Genomic DNA, 25723 nt, shown 5'->3' with positions numbered 1-25723 from the left:
CTTGTTACTGAGCATTTCTGAACAATGGGCATTCAGTAGATTTTACCATGGAAATCTCACAGAAAACTGGAACGTCACAATGTGAGTTATGATGAATTTTAAAGGGATAAAAAGACACACAAATTGATTATGTTTTACTACTTTTCACAACTTCAAGAACAACAAAAATGTGTTCATAGTACATGTATGTCCCACTTGCACTATCATTTCCTATATTCATTCAACTGAAGGCATTAAATTTAGAAAGATCATATCATAGGGAACTTGTGTACTATGTTTCAAATTAATAAAACTTTAACTTCACCTTGACAAAAACTAAAACCTGAAGTTTGACAGACGGACGAATGGAAGGACAAACGAATTGTTGAACAAACAGACGCACAGACCAAAAAACATAATGCCCCTAGTTGAGGCATAATCAAAACATATTATAGAAAGTGTATTGATATCAATGACACAGCTACCTAATAACATGATACAACCAAAAGGACAAGCAGAGATCAAGGAATGGTATTTGATGTCAATACCTTATTATATCAAGCTCTAAATTGCCCTTTGTTTTTTCAGTAACATTTTAAGTGTACGTAATAGAGAGACCAGTCATATCACAAAATTCCTTAATGGACACCATAAACTATAAAAAAAAATGACTAACAAAGTAATTATGTTTTCCAGGTAAATGGGTTTATGAAGTGATGTTAGGATCAGAGGGAATGATGCAGATTGGATGGTGCACAATTAATTGTAAATTTTTTCATGAGGTAAAAATACATTTCTATATACAGGTATTTATAGATATAAGAAGATGTGGTATGAGTGCCAATGAGACAATTCTCCATCTAAGTCACAATTTATAATAGTAAACAATTATAGGTCAAAGTACTTCAAAGTCTTCAACACAGAACATTGGCTCACACTGAACAGCAAGCTATAAAAGGCCCCAAAAATGACTAGTGTAAAACCAATGGTCTAATCAATATAAAAACCTACAAATGAGAAACACTTATGTACCACATCCACAAACAACAACTACTGAACATCAGGTTTCTGAGAATTTTGCTTTAAATCAAACGATTTATTAGAATAATATGTTGGCTATTAAATGATTTGTTCTTTCATTGAGTATAACTTAAAAGTCATTTGATGTTTGATTAAAAAAATAAATGGATAATACATTAGATAATATTAGATAAATCATGTGTATTTTTTTATTTTTTGAAAATTTGTATAGTTGATATGAAAAATGTTAAAAAATGCTTAGGATTAGGAAAGAACAACAGTTTAATATATACTTTTTGGACCTTTTGGATTATAGCTCTTCATCTTTTATATAAGCTTTGGATTTCAAATATTTTGGCCACGAGCATCACTGAAGAGACATGTATTGTCGAAATGCGCATCTGGTGCAAGAAAATTGGTACCGTTAATTTTATTAATGAAATTAACAATCTGAGTCAGAATTCACAATATAGTTGTACAACCAAATGTATCCAGTGAAGTCATTTTTACCTAGTTTCTACTAGAAATTTATTAACAATTGACTCTAGATTCTGATTTTTTAGATTGATTTTAAAACTTGACCTTGTTTATTGACTAAGTACAACAAATAGGTGTGTGTATTTTCCTGTGTTAAGTCAAGATATTATATGAAATTGATGTTCCCTATTGACAAACAAAGAAAGTTTAATTGATATAACTTTAGGACAGATATATGTTAAATAAACAGCAGGTTAAATGTCAAATACATTCAGTACAGTATAAAAAGGAAACCTCCCTTTCCTGACCAGCATGGTGAGTCAGATTTAATTGTACTAACTGACAAGTTGGCAGGAAGACATGTCGCTCCACAAAAACTAATTTGATTGTTATTTTATACAGGAAGGTGTAGGAGACACTGTTGATTCCTATGCCTTTGATGGGAATCGTGTCAGAAAATGGAACAAAACAACACAGAGATATGGAGAGGTATGTTTTTTGTCTTTCCTGAATTAAACATCAAAGAGTGTTGCCAACAATTTAAAAATAGCAGTTTTTATATGCTAATTTTACTTCTTTACTTGATTTTGAGAAAACCTGAAATTATGTGAAAAAGCAAACTGAAAACTAAAAATTCTTCCATAGCCTGTTAATGATATTGATAAGTTTTGCTCAACTTTTACGTTTGCCAAATTTTACTTGGTTTATCTCATGGTTCATCATTAGAAAGAACTGGACAAACTACTTTGAGGAATCATTGGACCACTTTACACCAAATCATTTGTTTTTATATTATTTGTGATTGAAAACCCATACTGGAATTCTTTTTTCATAGTATCATGAAATTATTCATGCAAGGATATATTCAATATGTGAAATCTTTCAATATTACCCTTTTGTGCTGTTACTCCAAATGATTTCTGTACCCAACTTCGTCTCTTACATTTATTTGTCACAGTTAGAAATAGTACAATCTATGAGAAACTTACTGAACTGACTCTGGCTTTTATGGTTTACTCTTTATATTTTGTCAGGCATGGACCACAGGTGATATAATTAGTTGTGCTATTGATTGTGATGAAGGAACAGTTACCTTTTATAGGCAAGTATAAAACCTTTTATAGGCAAGTATAATACCTTTAATAGGCAAGTATAAAACCTTTAATAGGCAAGTATAATACCTTTAATAGGCAAGTATAATACCTTTAATAGGCAAGTATAATACCTTTAATAGGCAAGAATTATACCTTTCATTGGCAAGTATATTAAATACCTTTAATATATGCACGTATAATACCTTTTATTGGCACGTATAATACCTTTTATTGGCAAATATAATACCTTTTATAGGCAAGTATAATACCTTTTATTGGCAAGTATAATACATTTAATAGGCAAGTATAATACCCTTAATAGGCAAGTATAATACCTTTTATAGGCAAGTATAATACCTTAAATAGGCAAGTATAATAGTTTGTACAGACAAGTTTGCCCCTTTATGAAGGCAAGTACGACACACTATATATGCAACTATGACACCTTCTATATGCAAGTATTATGCATTTTTATCATGTTTTAAAGGCATGTATGACACCTTGTACAGAAAGATAGACAGTTAGATAGTGTTAATAACATGAATAAATTATAACCCTTTAAAGAAAAAGAAAGATATGATGTACTTGAATTCAATTGTAAAAAAGATCAATTATGCTCTTGACAACACCATAAAGATTCTAATATCTCTTTCTTTTTTTTAGGAATGGTAAAAATATGGGAAAAGCTTTTACAAATATAAATCTTGGACCAGGATATGCATATTTCCCTGCAGTTAGTCTGGCAGCATCAGAAAATCTAAGAGCTAATTTTGGAGCAACACCTCTCAGATATCCTTTTGCCCTGATACTTTATTTTAATTAACCAAATATACCAGATTTGACTGGCATTGACATCAATGTACAAATTGCTTCAATGTACCATAGATCTGTTAAGGAGGCTTGCAGGTACAAAAATTTCAGCATAAAATTAAACATTTTTTTTTTCATTACAAGTTTTATTTATTACACTATTAGTTATTACTTTACAATATGGTACAAAAATCAACAAAAAAAATCGATTTGGTTTGGCCCCAGATGAGTTTTAAAATGTTTATATCTTTGAAAAAGCTCCAAATTATCTCCCTTTGCTGCAAAAATGCCATTTTAAAATGAAATATCTTTTTAAACTCATCAGTGACCTATAGTTTTTATTATTGTTTTCAAATAAGCTGTACATAAACTAAATTATTGTACAATTTAAGCAAGTTCTGTAATTTAGTTCTTTTTTTATTTCGATATTACGTCTATTTCTCCTATTAGTTCAACAGAAAAAAAGGACATTAACAAAAATGTTTGCTTCTTTCGGAGTCAGATTGTGAGCGTAAATGAACGGTGACCCCATTTTTTCATTTCATTTTTCTATTAAGTATATGACAAAGTTCATTTATAGAAAAATATACCGAAATCCTAAATTACAAGAAAATTTGATTTATACCAATGAGCCCCCTCAAGCACAATTCAGTCATAGCAAGACAATAATAGTGTTCAAGTTTACAATAGAATTTTCAGCATAATATTGGTATTTTACTGGCCAGATTTGTTATGAATAAAAATCAAAATATGCAGGGTTAACAAGACAGCAGACCAATGACAGAATAAAATCAACACACTCTTTGAAAAAATTTAGGACAAAAGAATAATTTAAATACAAGGAATATGATTTTGGAGGTAGCGGGAGGGTTCAGCACTCACAATTATGTTTAACCCTGCCAAATTCTATATGTGCCTTTTCCCAAATCAGGAGCCTGTAGTTTATTTGTTATCTTTGGTTCATGTCTGTAATATTTGTTTTTTGTAAATTGTTTTGTTATGCATTAGGCTATTAGTTTTCTCAATTGGTTTGTTTCATATTTTTCACATCAGGGGATTATACAGTATGGGTTTTATAATAACTTTGGCAAATCCTCAAATTCTTTTCAATCCTGAGAATGTGTATCTACGAGAAAAATGAGTCCACTGTAATCAATTTGTATATTTAATGACCAAAATGTAGTTCAGTTTTATGTGTTTCACATTTGTAATTGTTTAAAATGGTTTAATAGATCTAGAGTGAACTATAATTGACCTTAACTTACCATACATACCCTGTTGATGGTTATAGACCCTTACAGGACCCACCGACTGATGATATAGCTAAAGCTTGGTATCTGTTGGACTACCTAGAAAATCTCCTCCCTTATGTAAACTCAGGAGATCAGGTTAGTGTACAAATACATGTAGATAGTTACCAGTATTTACACTTATAATGTCATTATACAGAGAGAAAAAAATGATACATATGTTTACAAAAGTTATATTTTGAAATTATATTTGAGAGATCATAAATGTGTTTTTCATCAAAAATAATTTTCTGTTATGCTTTGGATAGTTTTAAAAACAAAATCTCAGTAATGACTTACATTAAAAAAAGAAATTCAGTTGGCTGACTGTATATTTGTAGAAAGTTTTATACCGTCTGTCCGTCCGTCTGTTCGTTCCTCCATCCATCTGTTCGTTCGTCCATCCGTCTGTCCCGCTTCAGGTTAAAGTTTTTGGTCAAGGTAATTTTTTATGAAGTTGAAGTCCAATCAACTTGAAATTTAGTATACATGTGCCCTATGATATGATCTTTCTAATTTAAATGCCAAATTAGAGTTTTGACCCCAATTTTATGGTTCACTGAACATAGAAAATGATAGTGCAAATTTCAGGTTAAAGTTTTTGGTCAAGATAGTTTTTGATAAAGTAGAAGTCCAATCAACTTGAAACTTAGTATACATGTTCCCTTTGATAAGATCATTCTAATTTTAATGTCAAATTAGAGAATTTATTCCAATTTCACGGTCCACTAAACATAGAAAATGATAGTGCGAGTGGGGCATCCGTGTACTGTGGACACATTCTTGTTAAAAGTGTTTTTAACTTTAAAAAAAAAGTATAATTTAATTGACCCAGTATTTTTCATAGTTTTCAGAGGATTCTTTGTTGAAAACGGATGATACATCGCTTGGCCATCACCCTAGTAAATCTTGTACAACTCTATTAGTAGCAGCTCATTTGTTTGACCAGTTGGCACCGTTACTTGTAAGTATCTTATTTGCTGACCTGATCTGACTGAACAACTTTAATGTTTTATTTAAATAGCAAGAAATAAATGAAAATTGAATACTTTATATTTAATAAATTACATTACATAAGATATAATAGACAACAAAATATTACACCATAGTTTTTTTTCTAGTTTTATTAATAAAGTTTCTTTCTTTCAGAAAAATGCCTATATAGTAGAACAATGTCTGATAAAGTTTTTATTGAGAATCAACAGCTTTGTAAAAGAGGAACAGTCACTTATATGTAATATGTTTGATCTTATGTGGTCACTAATGCAGGTTTGTATATGTATTGTTTTATAAAGTCCTCAGAAACAAAAAACAAATCTCTCACTAAACAAAACATATATATTTTATATGATAGACTTTTAACATACTATTCAGTAGAAGAATTCACTTTTGTATTGATTTTATATTTTATAAACTTTCAACATACTATTCAGTAGAAGAATTCACTTTTGTTTTGATTTTATATGATAAACTTTCAACATACTATTCGGAAGAAGAATTCACTTTTGTTTTGATTTTATATGATAAACTTTCAACATACTATTCAGAAGAAGAATTCACTTTTGTTTTAACATGTAATCACAAGTATTTTGTTTACAGGATTTTGAAATAAAGGGCTGTATGGAAAGTCTTTCCGTTTCACTTCTTTCCCTGTATAGATTTTCTCCAGCTTTACCAGACTTTAAATACCATGTAAGTCTGAGACCTAGTCTGTAAATACCATGTAAGTCTGAGACCTAGTCTGTAAATACCATGTAAGTCTGAGACCTAGTCTGTAAATACCATGTAAGTCTGAGACCTAGTCAGTAAATACCATGTAAGTCTGAGACCTAGTCTGTAAATACCATGTAAGTCTGAGACCTAGTCTATAAATACCATGTAAGTCTGAGACCTAGTCTGTAAATACCATGTAAGTCTGAGACCTAGTCTGTAAATACCATGTAAGTCTGAGACCTAGTCTGTAAATACCATGTAAGTCTGAGACCTAGTCTGTAAATACCATGTAAGTCTGAGACCTAGTCTGTAAATACCATGTAAGTCTGAGACCTAGTCTGTAAATACCATGTAAGTCTGAGACCTAGTCAGTAAATACCATGTAAGTCTGAGACCTAGTCTATAAATACCATGTAAGTCTGAGACCTAGTCTGTAAATACCATGTAAGTCTGAGACCTAGTCTGTAAATACCATGTAAGTCTGAGACCTAGTCTGTAAAAATAAAACATTGCTGTGTAATTATTTTGTATGATAATAAATCTTGTGTCAGTTTATATGGCATTTTAAATTCTCGGTAGATTAGGCAAAGAGAAAACTATTAAAAACCTAAAATATAAAGAATTAAAAATAATGTTTAATATATTTTTCATAAATAACATTGAGATTGGGGAAACATCATCAGAGGACAAGAGTTATTTTATTTGTATTTAACTGGGAAGGGAAATTGGAAAGGCACTTACACCAAAGTATTAATTTATACACAGTAGCCAAGGTACTTGATATACACCATGGCAAAGTTTAAGGAGAGTACTAATTTTGTGTAATCAGCTTCTGGGACAGTTTTCAACTTAGATCCTTGAAACTTCATAGAAAGTTGTGCACATAGTGAGGTTGTGCACCAGCAATGTTTTAAAAGAGGTTAAAATAATACAATAATAGTTTTGTCATTTTTTGCAGAAAGATTATTTGAACTTGCTGTTATCTATACTTCATCATCAACAAACCAGAAGATATTTATTAAGTAATGTATTGTATCCTTTTTTTGTTATAACATGGCAATTATACCTTAGAAAAGAATTGGTATTCATGTGCATTATCATGATTATATGATCATATTCACAATCTAGGAGTTTGGGCTAAAAATAAATTCACCTTGTCTATCTGTTTCGCCTACAAATATTTCTGTTCCACTTTGATTACAGATATATTGAATTTTTCAAATGGTTAAATGAACTTCAATTTTTTCATCATACTTTTCTCAATGAATCTGTTCACCATTAAGATTTCCTGCATTAATACAGATACACATTTCTAGAAATGACTTACTGTGGATTCATTATTATTCGTTGTATACCAATTTTCATGGATTTCGTGGGTACAATTGAATGATGAAATTAAACGTTCAATGAATAACAAATTTTCTGTAGGCTTGTGTGCAGAATTTGGCAAAAACCAGAAAATTAAATATCCACGATCATTATAATTAGTTTTCCTAAAGCCACGAAAATTGGTACTCACGAAAAAAAAATGAATCCACAGAATGTCTTGTTTCACATGCATTATTGGATGGGAAGAGCACATTACTGCATGTACTACTTCTTTGATGGCTTATTTTTAGCTCACCTGGCCTAAAAGGCCATGTGAGCTTTTCTCATCACTTGGCGTCCGTCGTCGTCGTCGACGTCGACGTCGTCGTCGTCGTTAACAATTTTTCAAACATCTTCTCCTCTGAAACTACTGAATGGATTTGAATGAAACTTAGCATGATTGTTCCTTAGAGTATCCTGGACAAAGTGTGTGCTTCGATTTTTGATCCGTCAAAAAACATGGCCGCCGTTACTTAAAATAGAACATAGGGGTCAAATGCAGTTTTTGGCTTATATCTCAAAAATGAAAGCATTTAGAGCAAATCTGACATGGGGTAAAAATGTTCATTAGGTCAAGATCTATCAGCCCTGAAATTTTCAGATGAATCAAACAAACTATTGTTGGGTTGCTGCCACTTAATTGGTAATTTTAAGGAAATTTTGCAGTTTTTGGTCATTATCTTGAATATTATTATAGATAAAGATAAACTGTAAACAGCAAAAATGATCAGCAAAGTAAGATCTACAAATAAGTCAGCATGACCAAAATTGTCATTTGACCCCGTAAGGGGTTATTGTCCTTTAATGACAATTTTTCACAATTTGTTCATCATATTTGCTAACTTTAAAAAATCTTCTCCTCTGAAACTGCTGAATGGATTTAGATGAAACTTAGCATGATTGTTCCTTAGATTATCCTGCACAAAGTGTGTGCTTCGATTTTTGATCTGTCAAAAAACATGGCCGCCGTTACTTAAAATAGAACATAGGGGTCAAATGCAGTTTTTGGCTTATATCTCAAAAACGAAAGCATTTAGAGCAAATCTGACATGGGGTAAAAATGTTCATTAGGTCAAGATCTATCAGCCCTGAAATTTTCAGATGAATCAAACAAACCATTGTTGGGTTGCTGCCACTTAATTGGTAATTTTAAGGAAATTTTGCAGTTTTGCAGTTATCTTGAATATTATTATAGATACAGATAAACTGTTAATAGCAAAAATGTTGAGCAAAGTAAGATCTACAAATAAGTCAATTTGACCAAAATTGTCAATTGACCTCTTAAGGAGTTATTGCCCTTTAAAGACTTTTTTCACAATTTGTTCATCATGTTGACTTACTTTAAAAAATCTTCTCCTTTGAAACTGCTGTATCAATTTCAGCCAAACTTAGGCTAAATGAGTTTTAGAGTTTCAGAGTATCTAGTATAAATTTTATATTTCATTTCCTTGTATTTCAAGAAACATAGCTCCTATGGCTAAAATAGAACATAGGAGAAAATGATTTTTTTTTGCTTTTGAAGAAAATAGGACGATTCAAAGAACATTTAAATAAATTGAAAATCCAAAATAATCATTGATATGAGATTAAACCAAAAAAATTCAGGTGAGCGATTCAGGCTCTTGAGAGCCTCTTGTTTCTTCTAAGAATAAGTAAGTAGATTTTTTTTTCTAGGCACGTATAAGGACATGAAAATCAATTATATCTTCCTTAACAGAAATAAGATTTGATAAAATCAAATTTGCCATGTTTATGCATATTAAATCTCCAGACGATAAACAGCTGTCAGAGTTTGTACCAGTAATATGGTTTGATTTGGTAAGTAACAGTTATCAGAGTTTGTACCAGTAATATGGTTTGATTTGGTAAGTAACAGTTATCAGAGTTTGTACCAGTAATATGGTTTGATTTGGTAAGTAACAGTTATCAGAGTTTGTACCAGTAATATGGTTTGATTTGGTAAGTAACAGTTATCAGAGTTTGTAACAGTCAATATCTGCAATACATATAACATCCATAAAAAAAGCTTTGAATTTTTTTTTCATCCGTGTTATAAACAGTTAAAAGGTACACAAAAGAGCATTGAATGATTTTACACTTGTATTTTTTTGGGACCCTTTATAGTTTGCTGTTTGGTGTGAGCCAAGGCTCCATGTTGAAGACCTTACTATATAAAAACAATTAGTACAGTAAAATCTCTTACATTTTGAATTGACTCCTCAACATCTTTCCTGTTTTCCCAATTATTATGTCATTTATATCTATGTCATCATATTTAGGAAAAAGATGTAGACAAGAGTATAAAGGAAGAGAACGATAAGAATAAACAGAAATATTTAAAGTCATGTGACCAGCTACAGAATTCTGTTCAAGGTGAGATATGCAAACATTTCAGAACACATTTATTTCTCCCAAGTTTTCTTTGAAGTGAAAGAAACATTCACCAAATTTTTGTAATATTTTGTATACAACTTGGACATGTTGAAAATTAACTGAAAATACTTGTTTTTTACAGTAACTGTGTTATTTGCTGGAATATGATGGATATTTTTTGTATTAGTAGATGTACATTTCTTCTGAAATAGAGCAGGTTCTATATTTATTTTAAGGTCTCGTTCCACATAAAACATTACTCTACAAACTATATATATATATATACCTGTAATGCTCTAGTTTTTGTCTCGCCTTGACAGAGTCCAAAAGCAAGACATCGGTGTGCTGTTTCCAGCGGCGGCAGGGTTGGCGATGGCGTCAACGATGTATTAGATTGTGATTAGGTCTACTTTAAGGTGAACCGCAAGTGGTAGGTCAATCATATTTGGTATGTAGTTGTATAAGCATTGGCAAATCTCATTTCCATGGAGATTATTTGGCCCTGCCCCCACCTTCATGGTCTATTGACTTCAAAACTTTGGTTATTGTACATGTTTTAGTTTGTGATTAGGTCAGTTTATGGGGAACCCCAAGTGGAAGGTCAATGATATTTTCGAAAGCAGTTGTATTTATAAGCATTGGCATATCTCGTTTGAATGGAGATAATTTGGCTCCGCCCCCTTAATCATGGTCTATTGACTGAAAATTTTTCTCAGTTATTATGTAATATTTTGTGATTAGGTCAGTTTAATTGGAACCATTAGTCGTAGGCCAATGGTAATTGGTATACAGTTGTATAAGCTTTGTCACATCTCATTTCCATGGAGAATATTTGGCCTTGCCTCTCAGTCACAGTCAATGGTATTTGGTATGCAGTTGTATTAGCATTGGCACATTTCATTTACATGGAGATTGTTTAGCCATATAATTCAGTCATGGTTCATTGACTTTGAATATTGGCATTACTTGTGTAAGATGTTAGAGTATTGCTATTTGGATTTCTACATTTGCATAATAAAAATTACAAAAAGGCAAGACAAATCTATGTGATAACAGTTTATTTGAAGAATAGGATATTTTTGAACTTGATATTTGTAAATTTTGAGCCAGAACTGAACATTTATGTTTTTGTACAGATGTTGAGAAGATTCAAGTTGAGGTTTTGAAAAAGTTGATGATTCACACAGATGTGGTAGAGGTATGTAAGGTTAAAGGTCAATCTAACATGCAATACAAAGTCACAGACTTTTATTAAATTTTATTTAATTTATAATTAAGTAGATTTTAACTGAAAAAGAAGACATTTATTTTTCAAAAATTTCCTTCTACAATAAAATGAAACCTATTCTTTTCCTAAGTAGATGAAAATATATTGTTGTCCTGCTTACCCTTCCAGAGATCCTGCATAAGAGGATCCAAGGGGGGGGTCCCCTTTCATGGGAAAAAATTGGTTGGTTATATAGGGAATCAATGAAGCATGACTGGAGCAGGACCCGCCTTAGGTTAGTCAGCAGGCCCCCCTTATGCAAAGTTCTTGATCCACCACTGTCCTGAGTTAATGTTCCTTGTTGATCAGATTTAAGCTTTATATGTAGTATTTTGTTGACTTCTTTTGTCTAATCATAATCAAATGTTTATCAATTGGTAAAAATGACTTGGGCGAAAATACTAGAGGCAATTTAAAGGATTTAAACAATACAAAACTTGGCTACCTTCTTCAAAATGCAAAAATAATCACCAATTATCCATGTTTCTTTATTTAAGGAATGGCTGTAATATTTTTTCTGTCTATGAAGAAATAACACTCAAAATTGGATTCACTCTGTATAAACCGTGTACTGTAGCGTGTTATTTAAAAGTGTGCACCGCATACAGTCATTCCTTATAATTTTATTTTATTTGTGATATACTTTCAGACCAGCATCATGTATAATAATAAGTATTATCTAATTGTAGCAAAAAACCACCAGAATCATATTTATGGAAAAGTGTAGGAAGTTTTTCAAAGAAAACAGTGGACTAGGAAGGGTACATATTTACACAATACACATAGTAATATTTATTACACAAATATTTATTACATAATGAATAAGTTGTGTAAGAGATAACCTATAATACTTCTAGGGCTAAATTTTTCGACATGAATATATGTTGTTCACTTCATTACTTTATTTAAAGATCGGCCTCTAACTAAGACCATTCTCGATATAAGAATAGAAAGAGACTTGGGGTTTTAAACAACAACCCAATGTTAACAGAAGACATTCAGGTGACAGCATTCAGTGTAAAAGACTAGTGTCTTTAAAACATACCAAGCTAAAAATCATTCTGAATTATTTATATAGTCTTTTATTGAACTTCATAGCATGGAATTTTTGCCAAATGATAATAATTATTTTTATTGAGTATTTTTTAAATCAAGCTTTTTAAATAGCCTAGGTTAATACTTACATCTGGTCATAATTATATAAAATATTGTTCCACTCTGTAAAAACAATATTAGAAATCGAAAAGGAAATACATTCTTTTTTAAGATACCATGTGTTTTATACTTTTTTCATCAATGCAGGAAAGAAAATTAAATCACTATTACAAGGTGTAACCTTTATATATGAAAAAATGAAATGGGTAATGATTGCTATAAAGACAACTATCAAACAGAAGCACAATATATTCAGGATCTAGGGCAATAAGCTTTCACCAATGAAGAGCAAAGAATATTTTGTTATGTTTAAATTTATTAAAATTAAAAGGTTATCAGTACCAATAGAAATATTCATAGATCTTTATACGGTGTTAGAATGATGACCTTTAATAATTTTATTAAGTAGATAAATATGTATTAACCATTATTTGTTTACTTGTATATCAGATCCAGCATGGCAGTTTATGTCCAAGTTCAGTCATACTATGTATGTTTCATAGACTTATACAGGCAGTTAGATTTTGCTGGGATAAATTTCAAGAAGAAGATCCTTGCAGATTTGTTACAAGTTCAGGTATTTGATCAGCCCTGAGCGTAATTTGAAACAAAATAAAAATTGATATTTGATTTTTTTTTAATGTTAAATCTTCCAAAAGAAAAAGTCAAAAGCACTTGTCACATTGAGTAGCTGTGCTATGTTCTCACCTTTTTATAAATCAGTAAAAAAACCTGCTTAATGTTACATTGTAATTTGTAGTGCACAATGAGTTTATACCATCAACTGGTGTTGGTGGTCATCCTTTTTCTGTCGTTGCCTGTCATCATCTATTGTCTTTTTAAACTATTTCAAGAATATTCTCCTCTGAAACTATAAGGTCAAATACCTTCAAACTTTAACTGAATTTTCCTTAGGGGATCTTGTTTATAGATTGCATCAAAAGTTTTGATCCATCAACAAACATGGCCGCCATGACTAAACAGGGACTTTCCGTTTTGAATTTTCCTCAGAGTTCAGTTTTGTGATTTAACTTTATAGAACATAGGGCTCAAATGCAGTTTTTGGCTTATGTCTGAAAAAAAAAGCATTAAGAGCAAATCTGACTGTCAGAGGTTAAAATGTTCATTAGGTCAAGATCTATCAGCCCTGAAATTTTCAGACAAACCGAACAATTCATTGTTAGGTTGCTGCCACTAAATTGGTAATTTTAAGATATTTTGGTTGGTTATTATCTTGAATATTATTATAGAAAGAGATAAACTGTAAACCACAATAATGTGTCAGGAAAGAAAGATCTACAAAAAAGTTTATAAATTTGTTTTAAATTGTCAATTGGCCCCTTCAGGAGTTATTGTCCCTTAAAGGCAATTTTACACATTTGTTCATCATGTTTGTCTTTAACTAAAACGTATGTGGGTGTGTTTGAAACAAACACCCCATTATTAAACCTCCCACACACTTCGAAGTGATATTTTAAGTTTGTTTATTTCAGATGCTTATATACCAATTCACCAGTTTTGGTCAGAAACCATTGATTACTTTGAGTTCCAGCGATGTGGTGGTTTGATTTCTCACGTAAACAGAATGTTAGGAAGTGAGGTTAATAAAGCACAAGGTCTTTCTGCTGCTGGTTCAGAACAAACTCTGTCTCTAATGTCCTCTGCTGTCTCCAAACGATCAGGTAGGTGTTAGGGAGGGATGTAATAAAGCACAAGGTCTTTCTGCTGCTGGTTCAGAACAAACTCTGTCTCTAATGTCCTCTGCTGTCTCCAAACGATCAGGTATGTGTTAGCGAGGGATGTTATAAAGCACAAGGTCTTTCTGCTGCTGGTTCAGAACAAACTCTGTCTCTTATGTCCTCTGCCGTCTCCAAACGATCAGGTAGGTGTTAGGGAGGGATGTAATAAAGCACAAGGTCTTTCTGCTGCTGGTTCAGAACAAACTCTGTCTCTAATGTCCTCTGCTGTCTCCAAACGATCAGGTAGGTGGTAGGGAGGGATGTAATAAAGCACAAGGTCTTTCTGCTGCTGGTTCAGAACAAACTCTGTCTCTAATGTCCTCTGCTGTCTCCAAACGATCAGGTAGGGGGTAGAGAGGGATGTAATAAAGCACAAGGTCTTTCTGCTGCTGGTTCAGAACAAACTCTGTCTCTAATGTCCTCTGCTGTCTCCAAACGATCAGGTAGGTGTTAGGGAGGGATGTAATAAAGCACAAGGTCTTTCTGCTGCTGGTTCAGAACAAACTCTGTCTCTAATGTCCTCTGCTGTCTCCAAACGATCAGGTATGTGTTAGGGAGGGATGTTATAAAGCACAAGGTCTTTCTGCTGCTGGTTCAGAATAAACTCTGTCTCTTATGTCCTCTGCCGTCTCCAAACGATCAGGTATGTGTTAGGGAGGGATGTAATAAAGCACAAGGTCTTTCTGCTGCTGGTTCAGAACAAACTCTGTCTCTAATTTCCTCTGCTGTCTCCAAACGATCAGGTAGGTGGTAGAGAGGGATGTAATAAAGCACAAGGTCTTTCTGCTGCTGGTTCAGAACAAACTCTGTCTCTAATGTCCTCTGCTGTCTCCAAACGATCAGGTAGGTGTTAGGGAGGGATGTAATAAAGCACAAGGTCTTTCTGCTGCTGGTTCAGATCAAACTCTGTCTCTTGTGTTCTCTGCCGTCTCCAAACGAACAGGTATGTGTTAGGGAGGGATGTTATAAAGCACAAGGTCTTTCTGCTGCTGGTTCAGAACAAACTCTGTCTCTTATGTCCTCTGCTGTCTCCAAACGAACAGGTATGTGTTAGGGAGGGATGTAATAAAGCACAAGGTCTTTCTGCTGCTGGTTCAGAACAAACTCTGTCTCTTATGTCCTCTGCTGTCTCCAAACGAACAGGTATGTGTTAGGGAGGGATGTAATAAAGCACAAGGTCTTTCTGCTGCTGGTTCAGATCAAACTCTGTCTCTTGTTTTCTCTGCCGTCTCCAAACGAACAGGTATGTGTTAGGGAGGGATGTTATAAAGCACAAGGTCTTTCTGCTGCTGGTTCAGATCAAACTCTGTCTCTTGTTTTCTCTGCCGTCTCCAAACGAACAGGTATGTGTTAGGGAGGGATGTTATAAAGCACAAGGTCTTTCTGCTGCTGGTTCAGAACAAACTCTGTCTCTTATGTCCTCTGCTGTCTCCAAACGAACAGGTATGTGTTAGGGAGGGATGTTATAAAGCACAAGGTCTTTCTGCTGCTGGTTCAGAACAAACTCTGTCTCTTATGTCCTCTGCTGTCTCCAAACGATCAGGTATGTGTTAGGGAGGGATGTTATAAAGCACAAGGTCTTTCTGCTGCTGGTTCAGAACAAACTCTGTCTCTAATGTCCTCTGCTGTCTCCAAACGAACAGGTAGGTGTTAGGGAGGGATGTAATAAAGCACAAGGTCTTTCTGCTGCTGGTTCAGAACAAACTCTGTCTCTTATGTCCTCTGCTGTCTCCAAACGATCAGGTAGGTGTTAGGGAGGGATGTAATAAAGCACAAGGTCTTTCTGCTGCTGGTTCAGAACAAACTCTGTCTCTAATGTTCTCTGCTGTCTCCAAACGAACAGGTAGGTGTTAGGGAGGGATGTAATAAAGCACAATGTCTTTCTGCTGCTGGTTCAGAACAAACTCTGTCTCTTATGTCCTCTGCTGTCTCCAAACGATCAGGTAGGTGTTAGGGAGGGATGTAATAAAGCACAAGGTCTTTCTGCTGCTGGTTCAGAACAAACTCTGTCTCTTATGTCCTCTGCTGTCTCCAAACGATCATGTAGGTGTTAGGGAGGGATGTAATAAAGCACAAGGTCTTTCTGCTGCTGGTTCAGAGCAAACTCTGTCTCTTATGTCCTCTGCTGTCTCCAAACGATCATGTAGGTGTTAGGGAGGGATGTCAATAAAGCACAAGGTCTTTCTGCTGCTGGTTCAGAGCAAACTCTGTCTCTTATGTCCTCTGCTGTCTCCAAACGATCATGTAGGTGTTAGGGAGGGATGTCAATAAAGCACAAGGTCTTTCTGCTGCTGGTTCAGAACAAACTCTGTCTCTTATGTCCTCTGCTGTCTCCAAACGATCAGGTATGTGTTAGGGAGGGATGTAATAAAGCACAAGGTCTTTCTGCTGCTGGTTCAGATCAAACTCTGTCTCTAATGTCCTCTGCTGTCTCCAAACGATCAGGTAGGTGTTAGGGAGGGATGTAATAAAGCACAAGGTCTTTCTGCTGCTGGTTCAGAACAAACTCTGTCTCTTATGTCCTCTGCTGTCTCCAAACGATCAGGTAGGTGTTAGGGAGGGATGTCAATAAAGCACATGGTCTTTCTGCTGCTGGTTCAGAACAAACTCTGTCTTTTATGTCCTCTGCTGTCTCCAAACGATCAGGTATGTGTAAGGGAGGGATGTAATAAATCACAAGGTCTTTCTGCTGCTGGTTCAGAACAAACTCTGTCTCTTATGTCCTCTGCTGTCTCCAAACGATCAGGTAGGTGTTAGGGAGGGATGTCAATAAAGCACATGGTCTTTCTGCTGCTGGTTCAGAACAAACTCTGTCTCTTATGTCCTCTGCTGTCTCCAAACGATCAGGTAGGTGTTAGGGAGGGATGTAATAAAGCACAAGGTCTTTCTGCTGCTGGTTCAGATCAAACTCTGTCTCTTATGTCCTCTGCTGTCTCCAAACGATCAGGTAGGTGTTAGAGAGGGATGTAATAAAGCACAAGGTCTTTCTGCTGCTGGTTCAGATCAAACTCTGTCTCTAATGTCCTCTGCTGTCTCCAAACAATCAGGTAGGTGTTAGGGAGGGATGTAATAAAGCACAAGGTCTTTCTGCTGCTGGTTCAGAACAAACTCTGTCTCTAATGTTCTCTGCTGTCTCCAAACGATCAGGTAGGTGTTAGGGAGGGATGTAATAAAGCACAAGGTCTTTCTGCTGCTGGTTAAGAACAAACTCTGTCTCTTATGTCCTCTGCCGTCTCCAAACGATCAGGTAGGTGTTAGGGAGGGATGTAATAAAGCACAAGGTCTTTCTGCTGCTGGTTCAGAACAAACTCTGTCTCTAATGTTCTCTGCTGTCTCCAAACGATCAGGTAGGTGTTAGGGAGGGATGTAATAAAGCACAAGGTCTTTCTGCTGCTGGTTCAGAACAAACTCTGTCTCTAATGTCCTCTGCTGTCTCCAAACGATCAGGTAGGTGTTAGGGAGGAATGTAATAAAGCACAAGGTCTTTCTGCTGCTGGTTCAGAACAAACTCTATCTCTTATGTCCTCTGCTGTCTCCAAACGATCAGGTAGGTGTTAGAGAGGGACGTAATAAAGCACAAGGTCTTTCTGCTGTTGGTTCAGATCAAACTCTATCTCTAATGTCCTCTGCTGTCTCCAAACGATCAGGTAGGTGTTAGGGAGGGACGTAATAAAGCACAAGGTCTTTCTGCTGCTGGTTCAGAACAAACTCTGTCTCTAATGTCCTCTGCTGTCTCCAAACGATCAGGTAGGTGTTAGGGAGGGATGTAATAAAGCACAAGGTCTTTCTGCTGCTGGTTCAGAACAAACTCTATCTCTTATGTCCTCTGCTGTCTCCAAACTATCAGGTATGTGTAAGAGAGGGATATAATAAATCACAAGGTCTTTCTGCTGCTGGTTCAGAACAAACTCTATCTCTTATGTCCTCTGCTGTCTCCAAACGATCAGGTATGTGTAAGAGAGGGATGTAATAAATCACCAGGTCTTTCTGCTGCTTGTTCAGAACAAACTCTGTCTCTTATGTCCTCTGCTGTCTCCAAACGATCAGGTAGGTGTTAGGGAGGGATGTAATAAAGCACAAGGTCTTTCTGCTGCTGGTTCAGAACAAACTCTATCTCTTATGTCCTCTGCTGTCTCCAAACGATCAGGTAGGTGTTAGAGAGGGATGTAATAAAGCACAAGGTCTTTCTGCTGCTGGTTCAGATCAAACTCTGTCTCTAATGTCCTCTGCTGTCTCCAAACAATCAGGTAGGTGTTAGGGAGGGATGTAATAAAGCACAAGGTCTTTCTGCTGCTGGTTCAGAACAAACTCTGTCTCTAATGTTCTCTGCTGTCTCCAAACGATCAGGTAGGTGTTAGGGAGGGATGTAATAAAGCACAAGGTCTTTCTGCTGCTGGTTAAGAACAAACTCTGTCTCTTATGTCCTCTGCCGTCTCCAAACGATCAGGTAGGTGTTAGGGAGGGATGTAATAAAGCACAAGGTCTTTCTGCTGCTGGTTCAGAACAAACTCTGTCTCTAATGTTCTCTGCTGTCTCCAAACGATCAGGTAGGTGTTAGGGAGGGATGTAATAAAGCACAAGGTCTTTCTGCTGCTGGTTCAGAACAAACTCTGTCTCTAATGTCCTCTGCTGTCTCCAAACGATCAGGTAGGTGTTAGGGAGGAATGTAATAAAGCACAAGGTCTTTCTGCTGCTGGTTCAGAACAAACTCTATCTCTTATGTCCTCTGCTGTCTCCAAACGATCAGGTAGGTGTTAGAGAGGGACGTAATAAAGCACAAGGTCTTTCTGCTGTTGGTTCAGATCAAACTCTATCTCTAATGTCCTCTGCTGTCTCCAAACGATCAGGTAGGTGTTAGGGAGGGACGTAATAAAGCACAAGGTCTTTCTGCTGCTGGTTCAGAACAAACTCTGTCTCTAATGTCCTCTGCTGTCTCCAAACGATCAGGTAGGTGTTAGGGAGGGATGTAATAAAGCACAAGGTCTTTCTGCTGCTGGTTCAGAACAAACTCTATCTCTTATGTCCTCTGCTGTCTCCAAACTATCAGGTATGTGTAAGAGAGGGATATAATAAATCACAAGGTCTTTCTGCTGCTGGTTCAGAACAAACTCTATCTCTTATGTCCTCTGCTGTCTCCAAACGATCAGGTATGTGTAAGAGAGGGATGTAATAAATCACCAGGTCTTTCTGCTGCTTGTTCAGAACAAACTCTGTCTCTTATGTCCTCTGCTGTCTCCAAACGATCAGGTAGGTGTTAGGGAGGGATGTAATAAAGCACAAGGTCTTTCTGCTGCTGGTTCAGAACAAACTCTATCTCTTATGTCCTCTGCTGTCTCCAAACGATCAGGTAGGTGTTAGAGAGGGGTGTAATAAAGCACAAGGTCTTTCTGCTGCTGGTTCAGAACAAACTCTGTCTATAATGTCCTCTGCTGTCTCCAAACGATCAGGTATGTGTTAGTGAGGGATGTTATAAAGCACAAGGTCTTTCTGCTGCTGGTTCAGAACAAACTCTGTCTCTTATGTCCTCTCCCGTCTCCAAACGATCAGGTAGGTGTTAGAGAGGGATGTAATAAAGCACAAGGTCTTTCTGCTGCTGGTTCAGATCAAACTCTATCTCTTATGTCCTCTGCTGTCTCCAAACGATCAGGTATGTGTTAGAGAGGGATGTAATAAAGCACAAGGTCTTTCTGCTGCTGGTTCAGAACAAACTCTATCTCTAATGTCCTCTGCTGTCTCCAAACGATCAGGTAGGTGTTAGGGAGGGATGTAATAAAGCACAAGGTCTTTCTGCTGCTGGTTCAGAACCAACTCTGTCTCTTGTGTTCTCTGCTGTCTCCAAACGATCAGGTAGGTGTTAGGGAGGGATGTAATAAAGCACAAGGTCTTTCTGCTGCTGGTTCAGAACAAACTCTGTCTCTTATGTCCTCTGCTGTCTCCAAACGATCAGGTAGCTGTTAGGGAGGGATGTAATAAAGCACAAGGTCTTTCTGCTGCTGGTTCAGAACAAACACTGTCTCTTATGTCCTCTGCTGTCTCCAAACGATCAGGTAGGTGTTAGGGAGGGATGTAATAAAGCACAAGGTCTTTCTGCTGCTGGTTCAGAACAAACTCTGTCTCTTATGTTCTCTGCTGCTGTCTCCAAACGATCAGGTAGGTGTTAGGGAGGGATGTAATAAAGCACAAGGTCTTTCTGCTGCTGGTTCAGAACAAACTCTGTCTCTTATGTTCTCTGCTGTCTCCAAACGATCAGGTAGGTGTTAGGGAGGGACGTAATAAAGCACAAGGTCTTTCTGCTGCTGGTTCAGAACAAACTCTGTCTCTTATGTCCTCTGCTGTCTCCAAACGATCAGGTATGTGTTAGGGAGGGATGTAATAAAGCACAAGGTCTTTCTGCTGCTGGTTCAGAACAAACTCTGTCTCTTATGTCCTCTGCCGTCTCCAAACGATCAGGTAGGTGTTAGAGAGGGGTGTAATAAAGCACAAGGTCTTTCTGCTGCTGGTTCAGAACAAACTCTGTCTATAATGTCCTCTGCTGTCTCCAAACGATCAGGTATGTGTTAGGGAGGGATGTAATAAAGCACAAGGTCTTTCTGCTGCTGGTTCAGAATAAACTCTGTCTCTAATGTCCTCTGCTGTCTCCAAACGATCAGGTATGTGTTAGGGAGGGATGTAATAAAGCACAAGGTCTTTCTGCTGCTGGTTCAGAACAAACTCTGTCTCTTATGTCCTCTGCTGTCTCCAAACGATCAGGTAGGTGGTAGGGAGGGATGTCAATAAAGCACAAGGTCTTTCTGCTGCTGGTTCAGAACAAACTCTGTCTCTTATGTCCTCTGCCGTCTCCAAACGATCAGGTAGATGTTAGGGAGGGATGTAATAAAGCACAAGGTCTTTCTGCTGCTGGTTCAGAACAAACTCTGTCTCTTATGTCCTCTGCTGTCTCCAAACGATCAGGTAGGTGTTAGGGAGGGATGTAATAAAGCACAAGGTCTTTCTGCTGCTGGTTCAGAACAAACTCTGTCTCTAATGTCCTCTGCTGTCTCCAAACGATCAGGTAGGTGTTAGGGAGGGATGTAATAAAGCACAAGGTCTTTCTGCTGCTGGTTCAGAACAAACTCTATCTCTTATGTCCTCTGCCATCTCCAAACAATCAGGTAGGTGTTAGGGAGGGATGTAATAAAGCACAAGGTCTTTCTGCTGCTGGTTCAGATCAAACTCTGTCTCTAATGTCCTCTGCTGTCTCCAAACGATCAGGTAGGTGTTAAAGTGGGATGTAATAAAGCACAAGGTCTTTCTGCTGCTGGTTCAGAACAAACTCTATCTCTAATGTCCTCTGCTGTCTCCAAACGATCAGGTAGGTGTTAGGGAGGGATGTAATAAAGCACAAGGTCTTTCTGCTGCTGGTTCAGAGCAAACTCTATCTCTTATGTCCTCTGCTGTCTCCAAACGATCAGGTAGGTGTTAGGGAGGGATGTAATAAAGCACAAGGTCTTTCTGCTGTTGGTTCAGAACAAACTCTGTCTCTTATGTCCTCTGCTGTCTCCAAACGATCATGTAGGTGTTAGAGAGGGATGTAATAAAGCACAAGGTCTTTCTGCTGCTGGTTCAGAACAAACTCTGTCTATAATGTCCTCTGCTGTCTCCAAACAATCAGGTAGGTATTAGAGGAATTATGATTCTGTCAACTGGCATGCAAAATAGACCACTGGGAATTTAGGTATGCCAAGCATGTAATGAAGACCCAAGTGAGTCTCTGGCTAGAATTCATGACGACCCTCTCTGTTCCATTTATATAAAACTGTACACTCACAGTGTTTTAATACAGTGAGGGTCTTTTGTTGTTAAGATTACACTTTACTTTTAAGTACAATAAATAGTATATGAAATAAGTTATACAAAATAATTTCTATAATAGTAGGGAATATAAGAATCATTCATTACAATATACATTTTATACTCAAACGTTAATGTTTTTATTCTTTGTGATTTTATTTTTGTCAACTTCATAAAAAAATATATAGGCAAAATTGAAATTTGATATTGCAGATGATTATCCACCTTTAGAGATGCCTAGTGGTAACAGTTTGATGGAGTTATTGGATGGCTTAGTTATGATGTATCATATAGCAGCACACAAACAGTTAGGAAAGGTAGTAAGACATATAATTCTATTATTCAATGCAACCTTTTTTCTCCTTCAAGTTCTGTTCTGAATGAATCTAGGTTTCAGAATGTTCTTGTGATACATTTAAAAATTCAATTGTGAGTTTTTAGTTTGTTTTATTTTAGTTTATTCAACATTTTTAGGTGATGGAACATCAATGACCCCACATTTGTAGGTGATGGGACACCGATGACCACACATTTGTAGGTGATGGGACATCAATGACCCCTCATTTAGTTCTCATATGAATTTATAAATTCACCAGATGTTTAATAAAGAATAACATGAATATAATTTCAGAGATGTAACCTTAGAGACAACATGAAAGAATTTGTAGAATCATTACAAGACACACAAGAGAAAATTAACAGGTGTCCCCCTGATGAGGTATACAATTGTTCTTCTATTCATATCTTTAATTAGTACATGTTGTATATTATAGGTTTTGTCAAGGGGCAACACAATTAAATTATGGGGTTAATCCTGGTTTATTAGACCCTTCCAATGCACAAAATCAATTACTGACAAACAAATAGACAATTTTCATGTTAACAATTCATTTCATCTGTAAAAGGGAGGGACAAGTGTGCATGGTTATTGACCTATTGTTTGGCTTGTGTTATAACAATAAATTAATTTTTAATTTAATCCACATAACAATAGATTTAAGAAGGTGTGGTATGAGTGCCAATGAGACAACTCTCCATCTAAATCACAATTTGTAAAAGTAAACCTGTGATGTGTTTTATGTTGAGAACATCCATGACATTAAAGTTTACAAATTTATTTATAGTTATTGTTGACTTTTAGGATGCTGGAATTAAAGAAGAATTAAACCGAGCTTATAAAGTCTTTCTCAGTAAGATAGAAGAGCAGTCGAGAAAAATGGCCTGGGTTACAGCAGTAACATATTCAAAGGTAAATTATCTATGAGTCGGGCAATGTATCATTCACCTTGTCTGTCTGTCAGCCCAACACATATCTCTGTCTCATTTGTCTCAAGTACTACTGAACAGATTAAGTCAGCATCTTAACAGAGATCAGTATTGAATGTGTGAACACTTTTATATTTACTTTAAATAATAAGTGGGGGTTTTCAGCATAACAAAGCATGATCAAAATCAGCTTCAAAGCATTGTCTTTTATTAAAAATCAACAATAAGAAAGTGCTAATATTGAATAATTCTACATTTAGATCAACATTTAAAAAAGAATTTTAGAACTGTTGATGTAAGATAGAAATCACCCATCTATAAAACCATTCTTTAGCAATTAATGTCATAATTAACCTAGGTATTTAAATTTTGAACTCCCTGTTTTTGTTGTTTAATAGGTGATTTTTCCAAAATGATGACCTTAAGGAGGCTTGCGGGTCTAAATCATTTTTTTAATTAATATAGGATTTCGCTATATTTTTCTATAAATGAACTTTATCTTATACTTAATAGAGAAATGAAATAAAAAAATGGGGTCACCGTTCATTTATGCTCACAATCTGCCTTCGAAAGAAGCATACGTTTTTGTTAAAGTCTTTTTTTCTGTTGAACTAATGGGAGAAATAGCGGAAATATCGAAATAAAAAAAGAACTAAATTACAGAAATCGCTTAAATTTTACATATATCTAGTTATCTCCATCTTATTCGAAAACAACTATAAAAAATATAGGTCATTGATGAGTTAGAAAAGATATTTCAATTTTCATTCCAAAAATTGGCATTTTTGCACCAAAGGGAGATAATTTGGAGATTTTTCAATGATATCTACATTTTAAAAGTCACCTGGGGCCAACACTGATTGATTTTTTGGAATAATTGTTGTACCAAATGATAAAGTAACAACTACTTAAGGTAATTAATAAAATTTGTAATGAAAAATAAATGTTTAATTATTTTCTGAAAATCTTATACCCGCGAGCCTCCTTAAGTATTGAATTTTCCTTTTTCTTTGACCTTATTTGTAAAATTTTACTGTTTTTATTTTCAGACAAAGCGTAGTGATATAGAATGGTTATTAAAGGTTGTATTACAGACAATCAAGAGAGCAGCTGGCTATAAACTATTGTTCCAATATGTACCAGAGTACTACATACTGACTGCTATCAATGCCTTTAATGCCTTGTTTAACTTCTTCCATCCAACAGTGCCTTTTGAATCTCTTGATAGTAAGATAATTTTTACTATTGTAAATTTGACTTATTTTGACAGATACATTTTTCGCCCTTTCTAGCTGACCTCATGACTATTTATTTCATGATTTTCTAACTTTGTTTATTGATTCATACAGAAATAATTCCAGTTTAACATATTTTTCTTTTCACTAAAGTTGTGAAAATCAATTGGTTAACAGTGTACACATTTCAAACCTCAATGTATATAACATTAAGGAAATCAAATTAGTTATGCAGGGAACAGAAGGTTGTCACAACTATCAGTTTGGAAAATGGAAATTGTTTGATATATAAGATAAAATGATGTTTTATTGGATTTTTATTGGACATTACAAAAATTTATTGCTTTCAAACTTTTTTTATTGTTTAACTGAATGATCTTTTTTATTGGTTCAATTTTAGGTTATAAATGGTTCTCATTTCTTTTCAGAACTGACTAAATGTGAAATACAATCACTGAAAAATTCCGATACTATTTTTATTGACAAAATACTGCAAAGACAGTAGAAAAGACAGTGGTAGTTATATTAAAGGAAGCAGATTTGTGTTCAGTTTGAAATTTAAAGTTTAGATACATTACAATAGATAAAACCTAACCATTTTGAGTTTATGCCATATGCATGTATATCAACAATGATGCTTAAGTCCACTTTGAAGTGGCATTAAGATGTGAACATTTGATCCTTTTTAAAGGCTTCACTGAAACTTTGAAATGAAGAACGTCAGTTCCAACTATTTAAGTTTTGTCAAGTGTGTGCTGATTTATTGTTACTAATTGATTCACCATAACCCTTTATTTCTATTATATATATACAATGTACTATCTAAATTAACATTTCTTTTCTTCTACAGATTACAACGAAACCCTCCATAACTATGCTTTATTTATAACCAGACATTTTTCTGATCATCGAATATTAAATCCAGGTAAGATTTATTTACCTGAGATGTGTTATCAGTGTGACATGCTTGCTTGTGATTATCAGGGTTTTGCAATTTTCAGTTATAATCTGATGAAGAAAAAATACTTGGTACCAAGGAATGCACTTTAAAAAATGGAGTACCCACCTAAAGAGGCAAATTTTGCAAATCACTCACATTTTCATTGAA

At 35.2% G+C, this 25723-nt stretch overlaps 1 protein-coding gene across 2 annotated transcripts in view; it reads left to right on the top strand.

Annotated features, from left to right (window-relative positions):
- The window catches only part of LOC139521704 (E3 ubiquitin-protein ligase RNF123-like), a 46295-nt gene that overhangs the window by 6694 nt on the left and 13878 nt on the right, over nt 1-25723 (top strand). For both annotated transcript variants that reach the window (XM_071315244.1, XM_071315254.1), the window contains exons 7-26: nt 676-761; nt 1879-1965; nt 2511-2578; nt 3234-3359; nt 4651-4768; nt 5517-5633; nt 5819-5938; nt 6269-6361; nt 7341-7414; nt 9475-9568; nt 10030-10123; nt 11260-11321; nt 12080-12151; nt 12996-13122; nt 14039-14227; nt 22328-22431; nt 22746-22832; nt 23256-23363; nt 24430-24607; nt 25466-25540. In XM_071315244.1, coding sequence (XP_071171345.1) covers nt 676-761; nt 1879-1965; nt 2511-2578; nt 3234-3359; nt 4651-4768; nt 5517-5633; nt 5819-5938; nt 6269-6361; nt 7341-7414; nt 9475-9568; nt 10030-10123; nt 11260-11321; nt 12080-12151; nt 12996-13122; nt 14039-14227; nt 22328-22431; nt 22746-22832; nt 23256-23363; nt 24430-24607; nt 25466-25540 — 2079 coding nt within the window. The remainder of the gene's footprint in view (nt 1-675; nt 762-1878; nt 1966-2510; nt 2579-3233; nt 3360-4650; nt 4769-5516; nt 5634-5818; nt 5939-6268; nt 6362-7340; nt 7415-9474; nt 9569-10029; nt 10124-11259; nt 11322-12079; nt 12152-12995; nt 13123-14038; nt 14228-22327; nt 22432-22745; nt 22833-23255; nt 23364-24429; nt 24608-25465; nt 25541-25723) is intronic.

Source organism: Mytilus edulis, chromosome 1 (assembly GCF_963676685.1).
Source record: "Mytilus edulis chromosome 1, xbMytEdul2.2, whole genome shotgun sequence".
Lineage (NCBI taxonomy): Eukaryota > Metazoa > Mollusca > Bivalvia > Mytilida > Mytilidae > Mytilus > Mytilus edulis.
Note: the sequence above shows the minus strand (reverse complement) of the source record. Positions and strands in the feature narration are given on the sequence as shown.